A 23,615-nucleotide genomic window follows, 5' to 3' on the forward strand; every position below is an offset into this window, starting at 1 on the left:
AATCAACAAGCGATAAAGCAATTCTAAGTATCTATGCACCCAACACTGGAGCATGTAAATACATAAAGCAAATACTAAGACATAAAGGAAGAAATGGACAGTAATACAATGATAGTAGGGGACTTTACACAGATATCAATGGATAGATCATCCATACAGAAAAATTAATGAAGAAACTGTGTCTTTGAATGACAGATTAGACCAGGGGGATTTAACAGACATATACAGAACATTCCGTCCCCAAATGGCAAAATACACCTCCCTTTGAAGTGCACATGCAACGTTCTCCAGGATAGATGTTAGGCCACAAAACAAGTCTCAATATATGTAAGAAGGTTGAAATGATAACTAGCATTTTTTCCAACCACCATGGTATGAAACTAGAAACCAATCACAAGAAAAAAAAAACTGCCAAACAAACAGATGGAGGCTGAACAACAAGCTGCTAAACAACCATTGGGTCAATGAAATCCAAGAGGATATAAAATACGTGAAGACATATGAAAATGAAAACACAGTGCTTCAAAATCTTTGGTACAAAGCAAAAGCAGTTCGGACAAGGACACTTACAGCAATACAGACCTACCTCAAGGAATAAAAAAATTCAAATAAACAATCTAACCTTACATCTAAAGGTACTAGAAAAAGAAGAACAAAGCCCAAAGTTAGTAAAAGGAAGGAAATAAAAGATCAGAGTGGAAATAAAATAGAGTCTAAAAAATCAGTAGAAAAGGTCAATGAAACCAAGAGATGGATTGTTGAAAAGAGAAACAAGATTGATAAAATTTTAGCCAGAGTCATTAAGGAAAAAAAAAAAGACAGGACCCAAATAAAATCAGAAATGAAAGAGAAGTAACAACAAACACCACAGACATGCAAAGGATTAGAAGAGACTACTTGAGAAATCATATGCCAACAAAGTAGACAAGGTAGAAGAAATGGCTAAATTCCTCAAAACATGCAATCCTCTAAACCTGAGTCAGAAAGAAATACAAAAACCTAAAATCAATTATTAGTAATGAAATGGTACCAATAATTAAAAACTTGTATTGATTCCAGGACCAGATGAGTTCACAGATAAATTCTACCAAACATTTAAAAAAGAGTTAATACCTATTTTTCTCAAACTATTCCAAAAAAATAGAAAAAGGAAATCTTCCAAACACATTCTACAAGACAAGCATTTCCCTGATACTCACACCAAACACAATATAAAAAAAGAAAACTACAGGCCAGTATCTCTGATGAACAAGCTGCAAAAAATTCTCAACAAAATATTAGCAAACTGCATTCAACAATCACTATAAGGATCATTCACAGCTATCAAGTGGGATTCATTCTGGGGATGCAAGTGTGGTTCAACATCCCCAGATCAATCAACATGACACACCACATTAACAAAATGAAGGATAAAAATCTTATGATGATCTCAATAGATTCAGTAAAAGCATTTGATAAAATTCAATATCCATTCATGATAAAAATTCTCAACAACAAAATGGGTTTAGAGAGAATATACCTCAACATAATAATGGCCATATATGACAAACCCCCAGCTAACATCATACTTAATGGTGAAAAACAGATGAGGAAGAGAACAAGGATGTCAACTTCTGCCACTTTTACTCAACACTGTAATAGAAGTCCTAGCCACAGCAATCAGACAGGGAAAAGTAGCAGGCATCCAAATTGGAATAGCAGAAGTAAACTCATTATCTCCAGATGACATGATACTGTACATACAAAACCCTAAAGACTCGGTCAAATAAACTATTGGAAGTGATAAATGAATTTAGTGAAGTTGTGGGATACAAAATTGATATACAGAAATATGTTGCATTTCTATATACTACTAACAAAAGTACCAGAAACAAATTATGAATCCCATTTATAAGTGCATGAAAAAGAATAAAATTATAGATATAAACTTAACCAAGGAGATGAAGGACCTGCACTCTGAAAGCTATAAAACATTGATGGGAGAAATTAAAGAGGACACTAATGAAAAGATACTCCATGCTAAGCAATTGGAAAAATATTGTTAAAATATCTATACCACCCAAAGCAATCTACACTTTCAACGGAATCCCTATCAAAATATGAATAGCATTTTTTTCACAGGACTAGAAGAAATGATATTAAATTTGTATGGATCCACAAAAGCCCTGAGTAGCCAAAGCAATCTTGAGCAAGAAGAATGAAGCCAGAGGTATCACAATCCCAGATTTCAAGATATACTACATAGCTATAATAATCAAAACACTATAGTACTGAAAGAAAAATAGTCCCATAGATCAACAGAACAGAATAAGGAGACAGAAATAAACCTACACTTCTATGGTCAATTAATCTACAAAAATGGAGGCAAGGATATACACAAGGAGACAACAATCTCCAGTAAGTGGTGCAGGGGAACCTGGGCAGCTACATATTAGAGAAGTGAAACTGGACCACTTTCTTACACCATACACAGAAATAAACTCAAAATGGATTAAGGACCTAAATGTGAAACCGAAAACCATAAAACTCCTAGAAGAAATCATAGGCAGTAATCTCTGACAGCAGCTTTAGCAACATCTTTCTGGCTATGTCTCCACAGGCAAGGGCAAGAAAAACCAAAATAAACTATTGGGACTACAACAACATATAAAGCTTTTGCACAGCAAAGGAAACCAACAAAATGAAAAGGCAAGCTACTGAATGGGAGAGGATATTTGTAAATGATACATGCAATAAGGAGTTAACATCCAATATATGTAAAATCATACAACAACCCGCCCTGAACTAATCCAAATAAAAAATGGGCAATCTGAATAGACATTTTTCCAAAGAAGACATACAGATGGCCAGGAGACACATGAAAAGATACTCAACATCACTCATCATCAGGCAAATGCAAATCAAAACCACAATGAAATATCACCTTGCACTTGTCAAAATGGCTAGTATCAAAAAGACAATGTGTTGGTGGGGATGTGGAGAAGAGAGAACTCTTGTGTACTCTTGGTGGAAAGGTAAATTGGTGCAGCCACTATGGAAAACAGTATGGAGGTTCCTCAAAAAACTAAAAATAGAAATAGTAGGGCCCCTGGGTGGCTCAGATGGTTAAGCGTCTGCCTTCGGCTCAGGTCATGATCCCAGAGTCCTGGGATTGAGTCCTGCATCGGGCTCCCTGCTCCTTGGGAGCCTGCTTCTCCCTCTGCCTCTCTCTCTCTCTCTCTCATGAATAAATAAATAAAATCTTAAAAAAATTGAAATAGTATATGATTTAGCAATTCCATTACTGGCTTATTACCCAAAGAAAACCCAGTTACACCCAAATACCCAGTTATTACCCAAAACATTTATTCAAAAATATATATGCACCCCAATGCTTAGTGTATTCTTTACAATAACCAAGATATGGAAGCAACTTAAGTGTCCATCAACAAATTAATGAATAAAGGTGTGTGTGTGTGTGTGTGTGTGTGTGTGTGTGTGTGTATACACACAGTGGACTATCACTCAGATATTTTGAATGAAGTCTTGCCAGTCATTAAAACATGGAAGGACCTAGAAGATATTATGCTTAGTAAAATAAGCTGGACAAATACCATATGATTTTACTTATATATAAAATATAAAAAAACAAGTGAACAAACAAAACAAAAATACCCCAGAAAGAGACACAAAATACAGAAAACTGGTGGTTTCCAGAGGGAGGAGTGTGAGGGATGAACAAAATGGTTGAAGGAGAGTAAGACATACAAACTTCCAGTTATAAAGTAAGTCCTGAGAATGAAAAGTACAGCATGGGGAGTACAGTTATTAATATTTTAATAAAATATGGTGTCATATGGTAACCATACTTACCACGTTGAGTATTTTCTAATGTATAGAATTGTTGAATCACTATGTTGTACACCTGAAATATAATATTGTTCAACTATACTTTAATAAAAAGAAAAAATCACTTATGAAATACTAAGGGATATTTGTACACTAACCTTAAGAAATTATTATGTATTTGGATAAAATGACAGTTTGTGTTTATGTTTTTTTATAAAAAAAATTGAGCATCTAACTCATTCTGAAATATTTGTAGATTAAAAATATGATTTTCTTTGAAATAATCCAGTAAGAGGTATATTGGCAGGAAGTGAATAGCAATATAGATGAAATAGGATTGGTCATCATATGCCAACAAAATGGACAAAGTAGAAGAAATTGCTAAATTCCTCAAAACATACAATCCTCCAAACCTGAGTCAGAAAGAAATACAAAAATCTAAAATCAATTACTTATGAAATGGAATCAATAATTAAAAACTCACATTGATTCCAAGACCAGATGAGTTCACAGATAAATTCTACCAAACACTTAAAGAGTTAATACCTATTCTTCTCAAACTATCCCCCAAAAAAAACAGAAGAGAAAGGAAAGCTTCTAAATACATTCTACAAGACTATCATTTCCCTGATACCCAAACCAGGCAAACACACCACAAAAAAAAAAAAAAAAAAAAAAAAAAAAAAACTACATGAACAAGATGCAAAAATTCTCAAAATATCAACAAACTGCATTCAACAATACACTAAAAGGATCATTCATGGTGATCAAGTGGAATTGATTCTGGGCACGCTGAAAGAGGTTTCTGAAGCTGAGTGATGCAAACATTGCAGAACTAAGTGGTGTTTACACTTCTCTCTGCTTCTGTACGCTTTTAATATCTGTAATAAAAAGTGAAAATATCTTAAGAATGACAATATATTGCTTAATGCACTTAATGGCACTAAACTGTACACTTAAAATAGTTGTAATGGTAAATTTTATGTCATGTATATTTTAACACAAAAAAATGGGCCAAAGGAAAAACATTTTTAAAGATGATCTGGTGATTTGTTATTTATAGACGTATCTGGCATTAAATAGATGTATTCTATTATTTTGTTTCAACACGAACGTCTCATGTGTAAAGAACCCTGCTCTACCGATGAGGAAATGGAGCTTTGTCTAATGTATTATTACACAGGTAGTAAATGGTGATAGCGAGAATCAAGACTAAGTGTTTTTACTGGAGCATGTAATCATTATTGTGATCATGTTGAAGGAAAAGTCCTTATTTTCTTGGAATATCTGGTGTCTTAAGTGGCCTATTCTGAATCCTTGGCAATCTCACTTACTGGTAATACTAAGCTGGATTTCAGGGATGACCATTGGCTAGTGGAGGAGATTCCAACTCTTCGTCTTCAGAGTTTTTCCCCTCAGTCATTTAGGACCCAGTGTTAGGAAATGAGTCCTAAAGGCAAGAATTTTAACAGACTCAAGGACAAACATGTTAGCCCTGAGTAATCAGATGAACACTCTGCTCTGGAAGTTCCATGTTAAAAATAAGTTACCATTCCTTGAGCGCTGTGAATTGTGCAAGACTGTTGAATCACAGATCTGTACTTCTGAAACAAATAATGCAATATATATTAAGGAAAAAAAAAGAAGATAGCAGGAGGGGAAGAATGAAGGGGGGTAAATCGGAGGGGGAGATGAACCATGAGAGATGTTGGACTCTGAAAAACAAACTGAGGGTTCTAGAGGGGAGGGGGCATGGGGGGTTGGGTTAGCCCGGTGATGGGTATTAAGGAGGGCACGTTCTGCATGGAGCACTGGGTATTATGCACAAACAATGAATCATGGAACACTACATTAAAAACTAATGATGTAATGTATGGTGATTAACATAACAAAAATTTTTTTCTAAAAAGTTACCATTCTTTGAAAACACTAGCAAAAATATATATGCACCCCTATGTTTATTGTAATGTTATTTACAATAGCCACGATATGGAGGCAACCCAACTGTCCATCAATAGATGGATAAAGAAGATGTGAAGTGTGGGTGTGTGTGCATCTGTGTATGTATATATGCACCATAAGCAATGGTGTGTGTATATTATATAATGGAATATTACTCCATAATGCCATTTGCAATGGCTTGGATGAGCCTAGAAGGGATAATGCTAAATGAAATAAATCAAAGACACATACCATATGGTTTCATTCATATGTGGAATTTAAGAAACAAAACAAACGCAGATAAGAGACAAAAAATATGGACTTTTCAATATGGAGAATAAACTTGTGGTTGCCAGAGGGGAGATGCGTGAGGGGATGAGTGGAATAAAAAAAGATTAAGAGTAAACTTATGGTGATGAGCACTGAGTAATGTACAGAAATGTTAATTATGTTGCACACTTGAAACTAATATAACACTGTATGTTAATTATAGTTCAATTAAAAAAATAAGTTATGATCTTCAAAATCATCCAGAATGTCTTCATCACCTATTAGTCTAGACTTTAAAGATTTATTTATCTGTTTGACACATAGAGAGAGAGAGAGAGAGAGAGAGGGAACACAAGCAGGCAGAGGGAGAGGGAGAAGCAGGCTCCCCACTGAGCAAGGAGCCCGGTGCGGGGCTTGATCCCAGGGCCCTGAGATCATGACCTGAGCTGAAGGTAGACACTTAACTGACTGAGCCACCCAGGTGCCCTCAGACTTTTTTTTTTTAAGATTTTATTTATTTATTTGAAAGAGAGAGCACGCATGAGCAGGGGAGAAGGGCAGAGAGAGAGAGAGAGAGAAGCAGGCTTCCCACTGAGCAGGAAGCCCCATGCAGGGCTTGATCCCAGGACCCTGGGATCATGACTTGAGCCTGAAGGCAGTCCTTTCACCAGCTGAGCCACCGAGGCGCCCCTAGCCTAGACTTTTTTAATTTGGTTATTACCTGGATCTTTCTCATGTAAGAACTTTAGGATATTTCTTATTACAAAAAGATCAGGGAGCAGCACTGCTTAGTTATAATCAGTGACCGCCTATGTCAGACACAAGGAAACTAAGATGGATGACTGTCTTTATTAAGTTTGCTCCTCAGAGCTTCTCCAAGACCTTCAAATCTTAAAATATTTAGGTTAGAATCTTTTTTGGACTCTAGTCACTTTCTTTACTCAAAAAATTATTCTTAAAGAAAGGTCAGTGGTTCTGGACTTACGAACATGGTTTACAGAAATAGAGTGAAAATAACACTTTTTCTGAAAAGAAAAATCCCCATGCCAAAGATAGCTTTTCTTATCTAAAAAAATATGTTTTCTCCTATCTGGTAGTCTCCTTCCAGTCTTTTGAGAATCAAATGTCATCAGCCCTGTATAGCCATTCTTTAAAGAAAAAAAAAGTTTTATTGATATATAATTTACCTACCACATAATTCACCCATTTAAAGTCTATAATTCAATGGTCTCTGGTACATTATTAATTATAAACATTGTGGGTATAGATAACATAAAGCTTTTCTATTTTAACCACTGAAATGTACAAAGCAATGGCATTAATTATGTTTATAGTATTATGCAACCATCACCACTCTTTTTCCAGACCTTTTTCATCACTCCACATGGAAACACCCTATACATATATATTCATACATATTCATATATACAGATATATTCAGCATATATTATTCATATATATTGAACTATAACTTCTATTCCATCCCCCACCCCCATGAAGCCATTCTTAACTGTCCCAGGCCAAATTTGCTACAGTATTTTAGGTACCCATGAAATTTTGCTTATGTATCTTTCAAGTTATTTACTTTTTGTAGCAAGTTTACTTGTTTGCTCCTTTCCCTAGATTGGCTTTCCTGGGGATATAATCATATCAGCTGCAAATGATAATTGTGTGTCTTCCTTTCATAATTAATAATAATTAAATTAATAATAATTAAATTAAATTATTAAGATCAATAAGAGGGCAGAGAGTATCTTTATCATAATAACCAGTAGAGTAGACCTTTCTATCCACTTGGCTGAATCTAGGTATACAAAAGAATAGAAAGTCCAATCATAGAAATATTAAAATAAAATTAAATATTTAGAAATCAAAGTGTAGAGAAGAGTCTAAGATTAGAGGTAATAGAAATATGTCACAGAGGAATTCTTCAGTGCTTTAACTGCAAATATTAAATACTTCTAAAATGTCAAGCAATTAATCAAATATTATCTGCAAAATTGAGAGACTGAATGTTAAGATGTTTGTTATATAAAGAACTGTCAACTCAGAAATTGACATCAAACATTGACATCGAAATTAAAAAACGGACAAAGGAAATAGACCATTCAGAAGAAATATATCAGTAAAAAAAGTATGAGGGGAAATGCGGTTGAAATACTATTTTAAATTACTTTTATTTTAGTACCAGTGTAAGTCTCCATTTTCATCTGTCAAATTTGCAAACATTTTTAATAACATTTTATAATTTAACCAAAAATATTTAAATTGATGACAGACATCCAAGTACAATCTCGGTGAGCATGCAATTATTCATTCATCAACCAGAAGATGGATTTTGTGTGAATCTTTCTTTCAGGCAACTAATTAATAGCATATCATATAGGAGGTGTTACAGGATATTTTTGGCATAACTAAATATCTTGTTCCAGAAAAGTCTTTGATAACAATTATGAGAGGAAGTAGTATACCTGGACTTCAAGACTTTATGTGTGAATATTAAACAGCAATCAATTTCATTTATTTTTTAAATTCTACATGAGTGAAATCATGGTGTTTGTCCTTCTCTGACTTCTTTCGCTTAGCATTATACCCTCTAGGATCATCTATGTTGTTGTAAATGGCAAGATCTCTTTTTCATGGTTAAGTAATATCCCATTATATATATGTGTACAAACACACACACACACACACACATATCCATAGATGAATGGATAAAGGTTATATATAGATATATTATATACATACCACATCTTCTTTAGCCATTCATCTATGGATGGATACTTGAGTTACTTCCATATCTTGGCTATTGTAAAAAATGCTGCAACAAATATAGGGGTGCATATATCTTTTTGAATTATTGTTTTCATTTTCTTTCGTTAAAACCCAATAGTGGAAATACTGGACCATAGGGTAGTTCTATTTTTAATTTTTTGAGGAAACTTGAAGAATGCAAATTGGTGTAGCCAGTGTGGAAAACAGTATGGAGGTTCCTCAAAAAGTTAAAAATAGAACTACCCTATGACCCAGCAATTGCACTACTAGGCATTTACCCAAAAAATACTGAGTCAGAGGGATACATGCACCTGATGTTTAAGGCAGCATTATCAACCACAGCCAAATCATGGCAAGAGTCCATATTGTTTTCCACAGCGCTGTACCCATTTGCATCCCCACCAACAGTGCATGATGCATCCTCATCAACACTTATTATCTGTGATTTTCATTTTAGCCATTCTGACAGGCGTAAGGGGTTATGTGGAATTCAAGAAACAAAGACAATGAAAAAAAGAGACAAAAGCAAAAACAAAAAACATTACGCTTAAATAGAGAAAACAAACTGGTGGCTTCCAGGAGGGGAGTAGGGAGGAAGATAGAGGTAGGAAAGATAACAGGGATTAAGAGCACACTTATTTTTTTTTAATTTTTTATTTTTTTAAAGTTTATTTATTTTTTTAATTTTTTATTGTTATGTTAATCACCATACATTACATCATTAGTTTGTGATGCAGTGTTCCATGATTCATTGTTTGTGCATAACACCCAGTGCTCCACGCAGAATGAAGAGCACACTTATTTTGATGAGCACAGAGAAACGTATAGAATTATTGAATCATTATATTGTACACCTGAAACTAACATATAACACTGTAGGTTACATTTCAATAAAAATGATAAAGGCATTTTCAGTTTAAAAAAAAAAGCAGTCAACTTAAAAAGTAAAAGAAAACAAACAAACAAAAAAACCCACGCCAATTAACAAGCAGGGGTGGGTTTCCAAGTCTGGCTTCACCCATGTCATTCTAGGTGATGGCTAAACGGACCTCTATGGGGCTTGGGAGACTCCTGAGCAGATTTTAAATTGGTGATGACATTCTCTCCAGTTACCTTGTTGTCCAGGTGAATCCAATGACATTGTCAGCTAAACCTATTTCATTTGATTAAATATTTGTGTCTGTATTATTAAGAGCGCTATATGTAACTCTTATTCTTTGTGTGTTGAGAAGCTGGAGTGGTGTCTTGAACTAAGAATATGTAGACCATGACCTGATGAACGAGGGGCACAAGTCCCCACACGCGCGGGGTCAGCGGGTAGTTCCCTCAGCACCCAAACTCCCACTTCAGGGAAGTGAGACCCACAGGGTCTTTTTTTTTTTTTTAAAGGTTTTATTTATTTGACAGAGAGAGACACAGCGAGACAGGGAACACAAACAGGGGAGCAGGAGAGGGAGAAGCAGGCTTCCCGCGGAGCAGGGAGCCTAACGTGGGGCTCGATCCCAGGACCCTGGGATCGTGACCTGAGCCGAAGGCAGACGCTTAACGACTGAGCCACCCAGGCGCCCCTCACAGGGTCCTTTTGATTAAAGGGGCAGTTTAGTTTCAATAAACATCACAAAAATCATATTTATTTATATAATTAATTTTAAGCCAATGACTTCCCCCCAAAAATCATCTGTTGACAGCAGTGGGAGTCACATTTCATGGAAATTGATTCTTATGATTCCAAAACTGAAAACTGTTAGAATCCATTTTTGATATGTAATTATATCTACTGAAATGTGTATAAGCTAGACCATAATAATTTATACTGAAAACAAGCCATATTATTTGTTGATAATCTATCCCTTGCCCCTCAATAGTTCTGTTCTTGTTCAGTTTGAGAAGCCCTACTCCCCTGAAGCAATAGAACATCTTCAGAAAGTCCTTACACCTTGAAGTACCACTGGATCCCGCAGTTTCACTAACAGAGACTGAGAATAAAAGGAATCATGGAGAAACTAGACCAGCTGATCCCACCCAGACCTTTCACCAACGTGAACCCCACCACCAGGGCTGCACACAGCACAGCCACCCTCCTCCCCACCCCCCCCACCCCCCCACCAGAGGCCTACTGCAGGAGGTTCAGCTAGACATCCTGCTGCAGGGGAGGGACCACTTGGGAAGCAGGAAGGAATATGGCGGGGATCTCCTGAGGGTCAGGATGTCCTCCCCAGCCCTGAAGGCAGGTGCTTCAGGAAAGGTGACAGACTTCAACAATGGCAGCTACCTTGTCAGCAGCACTTTGTTCTGGGAAGGCTGGGTCTGTCTCTCCTGCTCATCCACCCCAGTGAAGGAATATAAGAGCTCTCTGGAGGGCAAGGAACCAAGACTATGACAGGGTGATATTCACAGGCCAGTTTGACAATAATACCTCCTGGGTCCTCTCTGAGGATGGTCTGACCCTAAACTCAAGTGCCGATCTTTGCAAATACCTGGACTATTGAGACTAAGAAAGAAGGCTTCTACTGCATGAGGCCTCCATATGTTCCCCATGAGGCCCTGACCCACAGGACCACCAGCAATGGAAACATTTCCTATCTTAGAAAAGAAGAAGGAAGCCTTTTCCACAGGCAAACAGGCCTTCATATACAATAATTGATACAAAGAGGGAGGCTTAGGTTCAAACCAACTCTGCCTAGAAACTTTTCCTAATCAAGTCCCTTAGGTCAATGAATGTGACTGGGTTATAAATTCATCCATTGCTCAGGGTGTCAGCAGCTAGGGCCCCACGCAGGTCACCTCTACACTGTGGTTTTAAGGAGTATAACCAATGATGCATTTTACATATACTAAGTTCTCCATCTTTTGTAGTATTTCTAGAGTTGGTAACTTTTTAGAGACCGGTATTTTCTATGACATATTCCATGGAACACCAATCTTACAGGATATTAATAGATGCTATGTAAAAAAAAAAAAAAAAGGAGGGGGTGAATGCTATCATTCTTTAGTTACTTGACCCTGTACATTAAATAAATCACCAAACCCTATGAATTGTACCTCTCATATAGCTTTCAATCTACTCTCCACACTGCACCCAGACTAAAGTTTCCAAAATCTAGATGACTTTTACTTTTCCTTGCTTAAAACCCTTTATATGATCTCATTGTTCTAAGGATGAAATCCAGACTCTTTAATGTTTACAAGGACTTGCCCAGCTCAGAAGCCTGTTGTCTCACCCTTATGCTGCCTTGCTCTGTCAGGCAAACTCAACTTTTATTTCACAAACAGACCATGCTGTCTCTCAACTCTGGCACTTTGCAAGCCTTGGCTTAATTGTCGTTTCTTCCATGTTAGGGTAAAGTGCTAGTCCCATATTCTCTCATTACATTTTGTTTCTTCCCCCCAGTGATAACACTCATTATACTACTAAATTTCAAACATTTTTTAATCTTCTGAGCTCTGTGAGGCAAAAACCATAACTATTTTCAACATTTATTTATTCAACTTATCAATAGGACTTTCTACATTCCAGGCATAGTTCTAGCTGTTTGGAATTCAACATTCTAGCGGGACAAAAAGACAACAAACAGGTTTGTAACAAAGTTCCAGAATAAAGAATTTCAAAGTAATGGTGAATGCTATTTTTTTTCTTTCTTTCTTTCTTTTTTTTTTTTTTAGAGAGAGGGAGGAAGAGAGCATGTGCATGTAGGGGTGGGAGGGAGGGCCCAAGGGAGGGAGAAAGAGAATCTTAAGCCGACTCCACACTCAGCATGGAGCCTGACACGGGGCTCGACCTCATCACCCTGAGATCATGACCTGATCTGAAATCGAGAGACACTTAACTGACTGAGCCACCCAGGCACCCCTAATGAATGCGGTTTTAAAAGAGGCCAGGTAAGGCCTGCCTTGAATACTAACCTGAGAACGGGACATTTGAATAGCACCTTCTATGAAGTGAGGAAGTGGGCCAGGGGAATTTTGGGGGGAAATACCAGTCTTAAGAGAGGGTATATGAACTGAAACAAGAGCATGCTGGAATGTTCCAGGAACTGTGAAGGGAATCACTGAGGCTGACATGCAATGAATGAGGGAGAGAGAGGGTCAGAGGAATAGGCATTGTTTAGAGGCCATCTATATATAATAGGAAGCCGTTGAGGGCCACCATTTTGTCTCCTAGCCTAGTGTGGTATCTGCCACCTGGAAGATTCTCAACTGTTGAATGGAAAAATAAGTGAAATACAATCTGGGGAAATAATTAAATAGGTTTATTTACAGTGCCTTTTCATTAACTGTAGCATCTATCCGTTCAAGTGGGACTAGGATGCAGAACTTCACAGCTGTTTGACCGTGGAACAGTTATTTAATGGATCATTTTAAGAGATTTTGGTTCCATAGTTGGGTAATTGCTGCTATAGAGAGGCCTTGTTTTTGTGATGTGGGTTTAGAAAAGCAAGTAGGATAACATAGTATCCTGGAAATTCAAATTCAAATCCATTTTAAACATTATGATGATACAAGGGCAGGGCACAGGGCAAAACTGACCCTACATCTCTGTAAGATTTCCCTTTCACCCCTATGTCACCTTCACTTGTTTTCCTGATCAAGGTATGGAATAATCTCTTTATCCTATGGCTCAGACAGAAGAGGCCGGACTTCAAAAAAATATATATTTTACTAATAACTAAAGGAGACCTAATCATGGAGACATAGAGGCCTTCCCATTTTGAAGGCCATGTCCTAAATCTACGGGAAGAGTCTACCCAGGCTGATTCATTTTTTTCCCTGTTGGCCACATATGGCTCCCTCTTGAGATGATCATTGCAGCCTGGATTTGGGGAGTTCTCCTTACACACTTTCCTGCCTGTTCATAGAAAATCCTAAATTCCTGGACTGGCACACTGCATGTATGTTGGGTCCAATTATGCTTCTAAAGTGGGCTATATTTATGACAATAATATGCCTGACCCTGTTTACTTTCTAATAGACACATTTACTTCTGGATTCCCTGCTTTATTCAAACCGTCCAGTTTTTTCTCCCACTGCATATAAGTAGAGATGTAAGTTTCCTCACAGGTGATTTAGTGCATACACAAGGAATGGTTGGCTTCATGGTTAATTCCATATCCAAGAACTCTTGCAGATCATTCTATCATTAGATTCTAAGCCCCATTCTTAGGCCCAAGTTAGGTTCTATGACTTCATTCCTTCCGACAAGTCCCAGGACTAAGCCTGTTTCTCTTTCATTTGTTAACATAGTAAATACATTTTCTCACTAGTATTCCCTCTCTCAAGCCTGGCTACCTCCTCAATTAGAAGCTACCTCCTCAAATACTCACTTCCTCAAGGTTAAAAAAAAAAAATTTTTTTTTTAATTTTAAGGGTTTTATTGATAATCATGGTGGGAAAATAAATCAGGGGTTGCCATACAGGAAGACTTCATACAGGAAACACAGTTGATACATCTTTCAGTTTCCATCATGGTCTATTACAGATCCCCTTCTGAAATGTAATATGTATATATATATATGTACACACATGCATGGTTAATACTAAGACAAGACACATTGAAATGAATGCCTTTCTATACCATGAGTACCTATTTTTAACCTTATTTTTAATGTCCCAAAGTTTGGCTTTGATATTGAAATTTACAAGGTAGCCAGGTATTGGTCTCTTTTGTCAATTTCAACCTTACCTGGGATAGATACAGGAGAATGATTCAAATTTCAGAAGTTCAAGTTCCCCACTGAGACAAATTTTAACCTTGTGCCAGAGAGAGGTCTGATAAGATCCTCAATAAAAACCACTCTGGAATGACTATTATGCTCATTTCACATATGTGGAAATTTAAACACAGACATACTAAATAGCTTGGCCGAAGTAAGTTACACCAAGCAAGTGGCAGAGTTGGACCCGGAATCCCAATCTACTTTATTCTCAAGTAAAGGGGCTATAGCCCCGTCCCCATGACTCCACCACTTCACCTGTCACTGTCCAGACACCCTGGTCCCTCACTTTGGCAGTCCTCTGGTGCCCTCGACGAGGGGAGTATTATTCTCACTTGAGGAAAAAAAAAAATCAATCCTTTCTCTGGCTCTGGAAGCCCTTCCTTTCCCTAGATGGATCTTATGTTGATGGAATGAATTCAGTTGACCAGATATAGTCACCATCTTAATTGGTAGGACCCATATCTTGAGGTGAAGCTCACAGCGCTAGGCAATTAAAACATTATAATGAATAAATGACCTAAGTCCTACACACAAGGAGATGATAAAGTACAGAAAATAGCCTCTGGGGGTCTTGTGAAGGTAGAGTTCATGAAGAGGAGGCTGGAGAAGTGAACGCTCATAGGAGGCTGTAAGCCAGCAAGGGAGCTTGGTCCTAATACTGTAGGTTGATAATGGAACGTCACGGAAGTATTTTGTCTAGGGGAATAAAATGGGCAGCACAGAGCATATTTTTAGGCGGGATAAACTAAAGGAGCAGGAATATAGTCATTTAGGGCAAGGGTCTCAAAGTAATATCCTTGGATCAGCAGCCTCAGCTTCACTTGAAAGTTTGTTAGAAATCCAAATTCTTGGACCTCAGCCCAGAACTATTTTTTCCCAGCTTTTTTGAGGTGTGATGGACCAATAAAATTATACACAATAAGGTATACAGTATATTTTGATATATACATTGCAAAATGGGTACCATAATCAAGCTGAATAATATATCCATCACCTCACATAATCAGCATTTTTGTGTTTTTTAATTTTTAATTTTTATTTTTAAGTAATCTCTGCACCTAACATGGGGCTCAAATTTACAATCCTGAGATCAACAGTTGCATGCTCTACCAACTGAGCCAGCCAGGTGCCCCTGGGTGTTGTAAGAACACTTAAGATCTGCTTTCTCAGCCAATTTCAAGCCTACAATACATTAGCTATAGTTACCAGGCTGTACATTAGATCCCAGAGCTTAGTCATCTTATAACTGTAAGTTTATACCCCTTAACAAACATCTCCCCATTTTCCCCTCCCCTAAACCCCTGACAACGACCATTCTATGAGTGCAGAACCCCAGGTGGTGTTTGATCTCATGACCCTGAGATCACCACCTGAGCCAACACTTGACCGACTGTGCCACTCAGGTGTCCCCACCATTCTGTTTCCATGAGTTTGACTTGCTTAGATTTCACATATAAGTGAAATCATGCATATTTGTCTTTCTGTATCTAGCTTATCTAAATCTGTATCTGGCTTGTTTTCACTCAGCATAATGTCCTCCAGGCTCATCCATGTTATTGCAAATGACAGGATTTCTTTTTCTTTTTTTTAAGGCTGAATATTTCATTGTATATATAAACCATATTTTCTTTATTCATTCATTCATCAATGGACACTTAGGTTGTTTCCATAACATGGCTATTGTGAATTAATGATGCTTTGAATATGGGGGTAGAGATAACTCTTCAAGTGCCCCAGAACTATTGAATCAGAAACTCTGGGGAGGAAGTTCAGCAATCTCAGTTGTAATAAGCTCTCCAGATAATTCTGATGTACTCTCAAGTTTGAGAAGTACTGGCCTAGGAGAATGTTGATGAAGGCCTGAATTACCACAGGTGGTAAAGACAGAAAGGCTGGCTTGCAGTAGAAAATCTTTTAGGAGATAAAAACCAAAGACATGTTGGATTAGTTGCACATGTCTCTTTCTGGATCTTTGGATCCCTGCTATTACTAGGAGAACAGTTTTCCAGAATCCTGACCCATTTACTTTCTCAGAATATCTTAAATATATCAAGGTAAAGAAAAAAACAAACATTTGCAGAGAGTTAAGAGTGGCTTAATCTCTCCCTCCATCCCTTGGTAGCACCTCGTGCCCCACCCCACATCCCCCTGCTAGTGATTTTTACTTTACTATCTGGGCAGATACCATGTTAATTTATTTTCCCATTTTCTGAAGGTCAAACATGGGTGTAGAAATGATGAAGAACTTTACCTCCATTGAGATTTTACCATGTAACAGTAAGTCTATTGTGCTGCTGCTTGCTGTGTTCACAATTTATCCATCTAAAAGACATTCTTACTTTGAGAAAATTGACGTTAACCACTTTCGTCTTTATTGGAGCAAAGAGTACCAATCATCTTGGGTTTTACAGGAAGGATTTTATTCTTAGAAATTATTTTCATATCAATTTTAACCGATTTTCACCTTGAGTCAGATCTAAAAGTCTAAGCAACTCTTAATTTCAGCTGCCTACTCTCAAAATGTACAGGTTTTTATTTAAACTTAAATTTTATGCCTGAAAATCCAATAATTGGGTAATGTGAAAATGTCTCAGATAAGCTACTGAGTTAGAAAGTTTCTTTGGTGGTTTCTCAGATCTGTTTCAGCCAAACCATCTTGATTAAAGTTCTACAAACTAGCAATTTCTGTGGATGTTTTCAACTTTATCACAGGAAATTCAGTGGTCAACACAAAGCCATCTCACTCATAAAAGCGATGTTTCTGCTATACTGGAATTAAAGTGAATTTCAGAAAAATCAAATGACTTTCGTTATAACAATCAATGGTGTATCCATTTACCTATTGCCCCTTTCTCATGTGTTCAGCAAACGTTTACTAAGGACCTACTCTATGCAAGGAACTTTGCAAAACCCTGTGGAGAACATACAAATAAATCATGAACCCACTGAAAGCTCACAGTCTATGGAAAAGACAGAGCCCTTCTCTCTGCCATGGCAGCCATCATCCATGCCCAACTTTTACACTGAAGAAAGTTCTTAGACTCAAGACAACTTGAGTCCTCTTAACACTTCTATGGTTTCCCTATTACCTGGACCATAATTTCTAGAAGATAATGCCAGATTATTATTTTTTGAGCCATTTATAAACGTGATATAACAATATGCATTAATTTAAGTTCCTAAACTTATATCACAAGTCCCAACAATGCAGGTAGATGACAAAAAAGATATAGTCACTTAAGTGGAAAAATATATAAATGACCTGATTCTTGAGAGAGGAACAATAGTAAATTAGGAGGATCCTGAGCTCATCTCGTCCCACGGACACAATGAGGCAACAACTATATGTACAACAACTGACTCCAAAAACCATCTGAAGACTGGCAGAAGAGATCTTCCACAGCTAGTTGTAGAGAGAAAGTCACATCAGAAAGGGTAGGAGGGGTGCAGATGCAGTTGGAAACCAAACCCCTGGCATAACTGACCACAAATGGGAAGGACATCACAAGCACAGAGGAACAAAAGAATCAGACTCCATACTGGGCATCCCTGGTCTTGGAGACCTGCACTGGGAAGACCGGTCCCTGTAGCATCGGGCTTTGAAAATCAGCAGGATTTAACTCCAGGAGAGCCAGAGGGCAATAGGAAATGGAATCCCATCCCTTAAAGAGCTAGCCACTAGATAACTCAGCCTGAGACATAGTACAAGAGCAGCAGTTTGAGAAGTGTCTGGGGTATATGTGAAGGAGATCTATTATTAATTTCAGGATGTGTGCTGGGGTGGGGCAGGAGCTTTCTATAGGAATGAAAGTGCTGGTAGGTGCCATTTTTCTTACCCTCCCCAGCCTACATAGCCAAATGCTCACTGGAGCCAGCATTCCCCTGCAGACCTGTATCACCCAATCCACTTGCCCCAGGAGGCATCCCTCCAAAGCACCTTGTTACACTCAGTGGGCAGCCCCTCACGCACTGAAGAGGGTGGAAACTAAGCCCACACACTAGCATCCCACAGTTCCTGCAGCTGGGCCTCTCAGTTGCCTGTGTAGAGAATGAGCCCTGCTCTTTGATGCTCCCACAGCTGTCACAGTGGCTAAAAGCAGACAGGTGGGCTGAGGGCTGGTCCCACCCTCCAGTGGGTCTGTAGCTGAGTCTTCTAGCAGCATAAGGAGCACACCTGGGCCCACCAGTGCTCCCACAATAAACAAAGTGGGTCATTACAGCAGTTTGGGCTGAGGGCCAGCTTAACTCACCAGCATGCCTATAGCAATTATGGCTCAGCCATAACAGGATGGTACATGTAGCTTACACAGGGGAAACCCATGGGGGGCCTGGAGATGGTGACCAAAGGAGATTATGCTACAGCACACCACAGAAATTCTTCTATATAAAGCCACTACTTCTAAGACCAGGAGACATAGCTGACCTACCTGATACACAGGGGGGGGGGAGGGGAAAGCCACACAGAAAGATAAACAAAATGAAGAAATAGAGGAAAATGTTCCAAATGAAGAATTAGAAAAAAAAAAATCACATAAAGAGAAATGAAACAAAGTTAAGCAATATGCCTGATAAAGAGTTCAAAGTAACGGTCATAAAAATACTCACTGGACTTGAAAGAAGATTTGATAAACTCAGTAAGAACTTCAACAAAGAGGTAGAAAATATAAGTAACCAGTCAGAAGCTAAAGAATACATAAGTGAAATAAAATATACAGCAGAGGGATTCAACAGCAAGTTAGAGGATGCAGAGAGAAAGAGAGAGAGAGAAAGGGGGCAGAAAACTTAAATAATAACTTAAAACTTCCCTAATCTGAGGGAAGGTAACAGACATCCGGATTCAAAACAGATGAGCTCCAAACAAGATGAACCCAAGGAGGTCCATACCAAGACACATAACAATTTAAAAAGCAAAAATCAAAGATAAAGACAGAATCTTAAAAGCAGCAAGAGAAAAGAAGCCGGTGATGTACGAGAGAAATCCCATAAGGCTATGAGCTGATTTTTCAACAGAAACTTTGCAGACCAGAAGAGAATGGCATGACATATTCAAAGTGCTGAAAGGAAGAAATGTACAACAAACAATACTCTGCCCTTCAAGATTCAGGATTAAAAGGAGAGATAAAGAGTTTTCCAGACAAAAAATTAGCTTAAGGAGTTCATCATCACTAAACTGGCCTTTCAAGAAATGTTGAGGGGAATTTTTTAAATGGAAAGAAAAGGCCATAACTAGAAGAAAATTATGAAAGGAAAAAATTCACTGGTAAAAGCAAACAGTAAGTGCAGAATAATTATTTATAAAGCTAGTATGGAGATTAAAACATAAAAGTAGTAAAATCAATTATATCTACAAAAGCTAATCAAGGGATACAAAAAGTAAAAAAGATGTAAAATGACATCATATACATAAAACGTGGAGGGAACAGTAAAAATGTAGTGCTTTTAGAATGTGCTTAAATTTAAGTAACCATCAACTTTTTTTTTTTTTAGTAACCATAAACTTAATATAGATTGCTACACACATAGGATATTATATATGAACCCTGTGGTAATCATAAATCAAAAACTTATTGATACACAAAAAATGAGAAAGTAATCCAAGCGTAACACTAAAGAAAGCTATCAAAACATGAGGACAAGAAAGCAACAGAACTACAAAAACAAAAAAATACCCACTAAAATGTATGTATACGCACACACACACACCCCCCTATCAATAGTCACTCTAAGCGTAAATTGTCTGAATGCCCCAATTAAAAGATATAGTATGACAGTCATTAAAACAAAAACAACAACAAAAAAACAAGATCCATCTATATGCTGCCTACATGAGACTCCCTTCAGACCTAAAGACATTTACAGACTGAAGCTGTAAGGGCTGGAAAAAGATATTCCATGCAAATGGAAGCAAAAAGATAAAAAAAGAAAAAGCTGTGGCAGCACTACTTATATCAGACAAAATAGACTTGAAAACTGTAGCCAGAGATAAAGAAGGGTATTACATGATGATAAAAAGATTACTCTAACAAAAGGATGTAATAAATATCTATGCACCTAATATAGGATCACCTAAATCCATAAAACGAAAATTAACAGATGGAGAAATTGACCATAACAATACTAGATGGGGACTTTGAGGCCCCCCCCTTACATCAGTGGATATAGAATTCAGACAGAAAATTCAATAAAGAAACAGGGGCTTTGAATGATACATTAGACCAGACAGACTTAACAGATATATACAGGACATTTTATCCATAAACAGCAGAATGTGTATTTCTTTCAAATGTGCATGGAACATTCATCAGAAAAAATGCTCGATATGATTTCAATCTGAAATTTATTGAAACTTGTTTTATGGCCTAACATGTGATCTGTAGAAAGTTATGAAATGAGCAATCAGTTACAAGAAGAAAATGCAAAAATGCAACCCGTAGAGGCTAAACAATGTGCTGCTAAATAACCAATGTGCTAATGAAGAAATCAAAGAAATAAAATACCTGCAGAAAAATGAAAATGGAAACAGCGGTTGCAAATCTTTGAGACACAACAAAAGCAGTTCTATGAGGAAAGTTTATAGTAATACAGGCCTAGCTCATAAAATAAAAATCTAAAACAATCTAACCTTACACCTAAAGGAACTAAAAAAAGGGGGGGGGGGCGCAAAGCCCAAAATCAGTAAAGGAAATGATAAAGATCACAGTATAAGTTAAATAGAGATTAAAAAATAGATGAGATCAATGTAATTAGAGCAGATTCTTTGAGAAGATAAATAAAATCGATAAACTTTTAGCCAGATTCATCAGGAACAAGAGAGGACTCAAAATAAAAAATGAAAGGGAGAAATAACAACCAATACCATAGATACAAAAAGGATTATGAGAATACTATTAAAAATTGTATGTGAACAAATTGGACAACCTAGAAATAATGGATAAATTCCTGGAAACGTAATATTTCAAAACTGAATTAGAGAGAAATAGAGAACTCAAATAGACTACTAGTAACAAAATTGAATTGGTAATCAAAAAACTCAATCAACAAAAGTCCAGGACCAAATGGTTTCACAGGTGAATTCTACCAAACACTTAAAGAAGAGCTAATACCTACTCTTCTCAAACTATTCCAAAAAACAGAAGAGGAAAGAAAACTTCCAAATTCCTTCTACATGTCTGGCATTACCATGATACCAAAACCAGATAAAGACACTATGAAAAAAGAAAACCATAGGCTAATATCCATGATGAATATAGATGCAAAAATTCTCAATATTAGCAAACCAAATTCAACAATACATTTAAAAAGCTTCTCTTTTGTGTGTAGCTGTCCAGTTTTCCCAATACCATTTATTGAAGAGACTGTCTTTTCCCCATTGTATATTCTTGCCTCCTCTGTCATAGATTAATTGACCATACAGGTGTGGGTTTATTTCTGTGTCTCTAGCCTGTTGTACTGATCTACCTATCTGTTTTTGTGGCAGTAGCATACTGCTTTGATTACTATAGCTATCTAGTATGTCTTGAAATCTGGGATTGTGATACCTGCAGTTTTGGTCTTCTTTCTCCAGACAGCTTTGGCTATTCAGGGTCTTTGGTGCTCCATACAAATTTTAGGATTATTTGTTCTAGTTCTGTGAAAAATGCTACTGGAAGTCTGATAGGGATTGCATTAAATCTGTAAATTGTTTGTGGGTAATATGGACCTTTTATTCTAATCACGTGCATGGAATACTTTTCCACTTGTTGGTGTCATCTTCAATTCTTTAGTCAATGTTTTACAGGTTTCAGAGTACAGACCTCTCACCTCCTTGGTTAAGTTTATTTCCAGGTATTTTTTTTTTTTTTGGTACAATTTTAAATGGGATGGTTTTCTTAATTTCTCTTTCAGCTACTTCATTATGAAATTGGACCATTTTCTTATACCATACACAAAAATAAACTAAAAATGGATTACAAACCTAAATGTGAGCCCTGAAGCCGTAAAACTCCTGGAAGAAAACAGGCAGTAGTCTCTTTGACATAAGCCTTCGCATCATTTTTCTAGATAGGTCTCTTCAGACAAGGAAAACAAAAGAAAAAATAAACTAGTGAGAGTACACTAAAATAAAAAGCTTCAGAAAAGAAAAACCAACAAAATGAACAGGTAACCTACTTAATGAGAAGATATTTGCAAATGATATATCTCCTAAGGGGTTAATATCAAGAATATATAAGGAACTCCTACAACTCAACACAAAAAAAAAAACAAAAAAAAAACCAATCTGATTAAAAAATGGGCAGAGGACCTGAATAGACATTTTTCCAAAAAAAGACATACAGAGGGCCAGCAGACACATGAAAAGATGCCCAACACCACTGATTATCAGGCAAATGAAAATCACCACCACAATGCGCTATCACCTTACACCTGTCAGGATGGCTTTAATCAAAAAGACAAGAAATAACAAGTGTTGGTGAGGATGTAGAAAAAAAGAAGCACTTGTGCACTGTTGGTGGGAAACTGGGGCATCCACTGTGGAAAACAGTATGGATGTTCCTTGAAAAATTACCATATGATCCAGTAATTCCACTACTGGGTATTTACCCCCCCAAAATAAGAACACTAATTTGAAAAGATATATGTACCCCTATGTTTATTGCAGCATTATTTATCTTAGCCAAATTATAGAGGCAACTCAAGTGTCCATTGACAGATGAATGGATAAAGATGATGTGGTATATAAATACAATGGGATATTACCCAGGCATAAAAAAAAAAAAAAAAAATGAGATCTTGCTATTTGCAACAACATGGATGGACCTAGAGCATTACCCCAAGTGAAATAAGTCTGAGAAAGACAAATACCATATGATCTCTCTTATATGTGTAACCCAAGAAACAAAACAAATGAACAAGGAAACTAACAAAAACAGAAACACACCCATAAGTACAGAAAACGAACTGATGGTTGCTGGAGGGAAGAAGGTAAGGCCATGGTCAAAAAGTGTGAAGGGTGTGGGAGGTACAGGCTTCCAGTTAAGGAATAAACAAACCATTAGCTTGAAAGGTACAGCATAGGGAATAGAGTCAATGGTATTTTAGTAATGCTGC

General features: G+C 37.1%; 1 protein-coding gene across 1 annotated transcript in view; it reads left to right on the forward strand.

Annotated features, from left to right (window-relative positions):
• The window catches only part of NXPE2 (neurexophilin and PC-esterase domain family member 2), a 105,323-nt gene that overhangs the window by 43,265 nt on the left and 38,443 nt on the right, over nucleotides 1–23,615 (forward strand). The window contains 8 exon segments of the mRNA XM_027577952.2: nucleotides 8,225–8,231; nucleotides 10,727–10,791; nucleotides 10,793–10,938; nucleotides 10,941–11,114; nucleotides 11,117–11,154; nucleotides 11,157–11,297; nucleotides 11,299–11,429; nucleotides 16,744–16,805. Coding sequence (XP_027433753.2) covers nucleotides 8,225–8,231; nucleotides 10,727–10,791; nucleotides 10,793–10,938; nucleotides 10,941–11,114; nucleotides 11,117–11,154; nucleotides 11,157–11,297; nucleotides 11,299–11,429; nucleotides 16,744–16,805 — 764 coding nt within the window.

Source organism: Zalophus californianus, chromosome 11 (genome assembly GCF_009762305.2).
Source record: "Zalophus californianus isolate mZalCal1 chromosome 11, mZalCal1.pri.v2, whole genome shotgun sequence".
Classification (NCBI taxonomy): Eukaryota; Metazoa; Chordata; class Mammalia; order Carnivora; family Otariidae; genus Zalophus; species Zalophus californianus.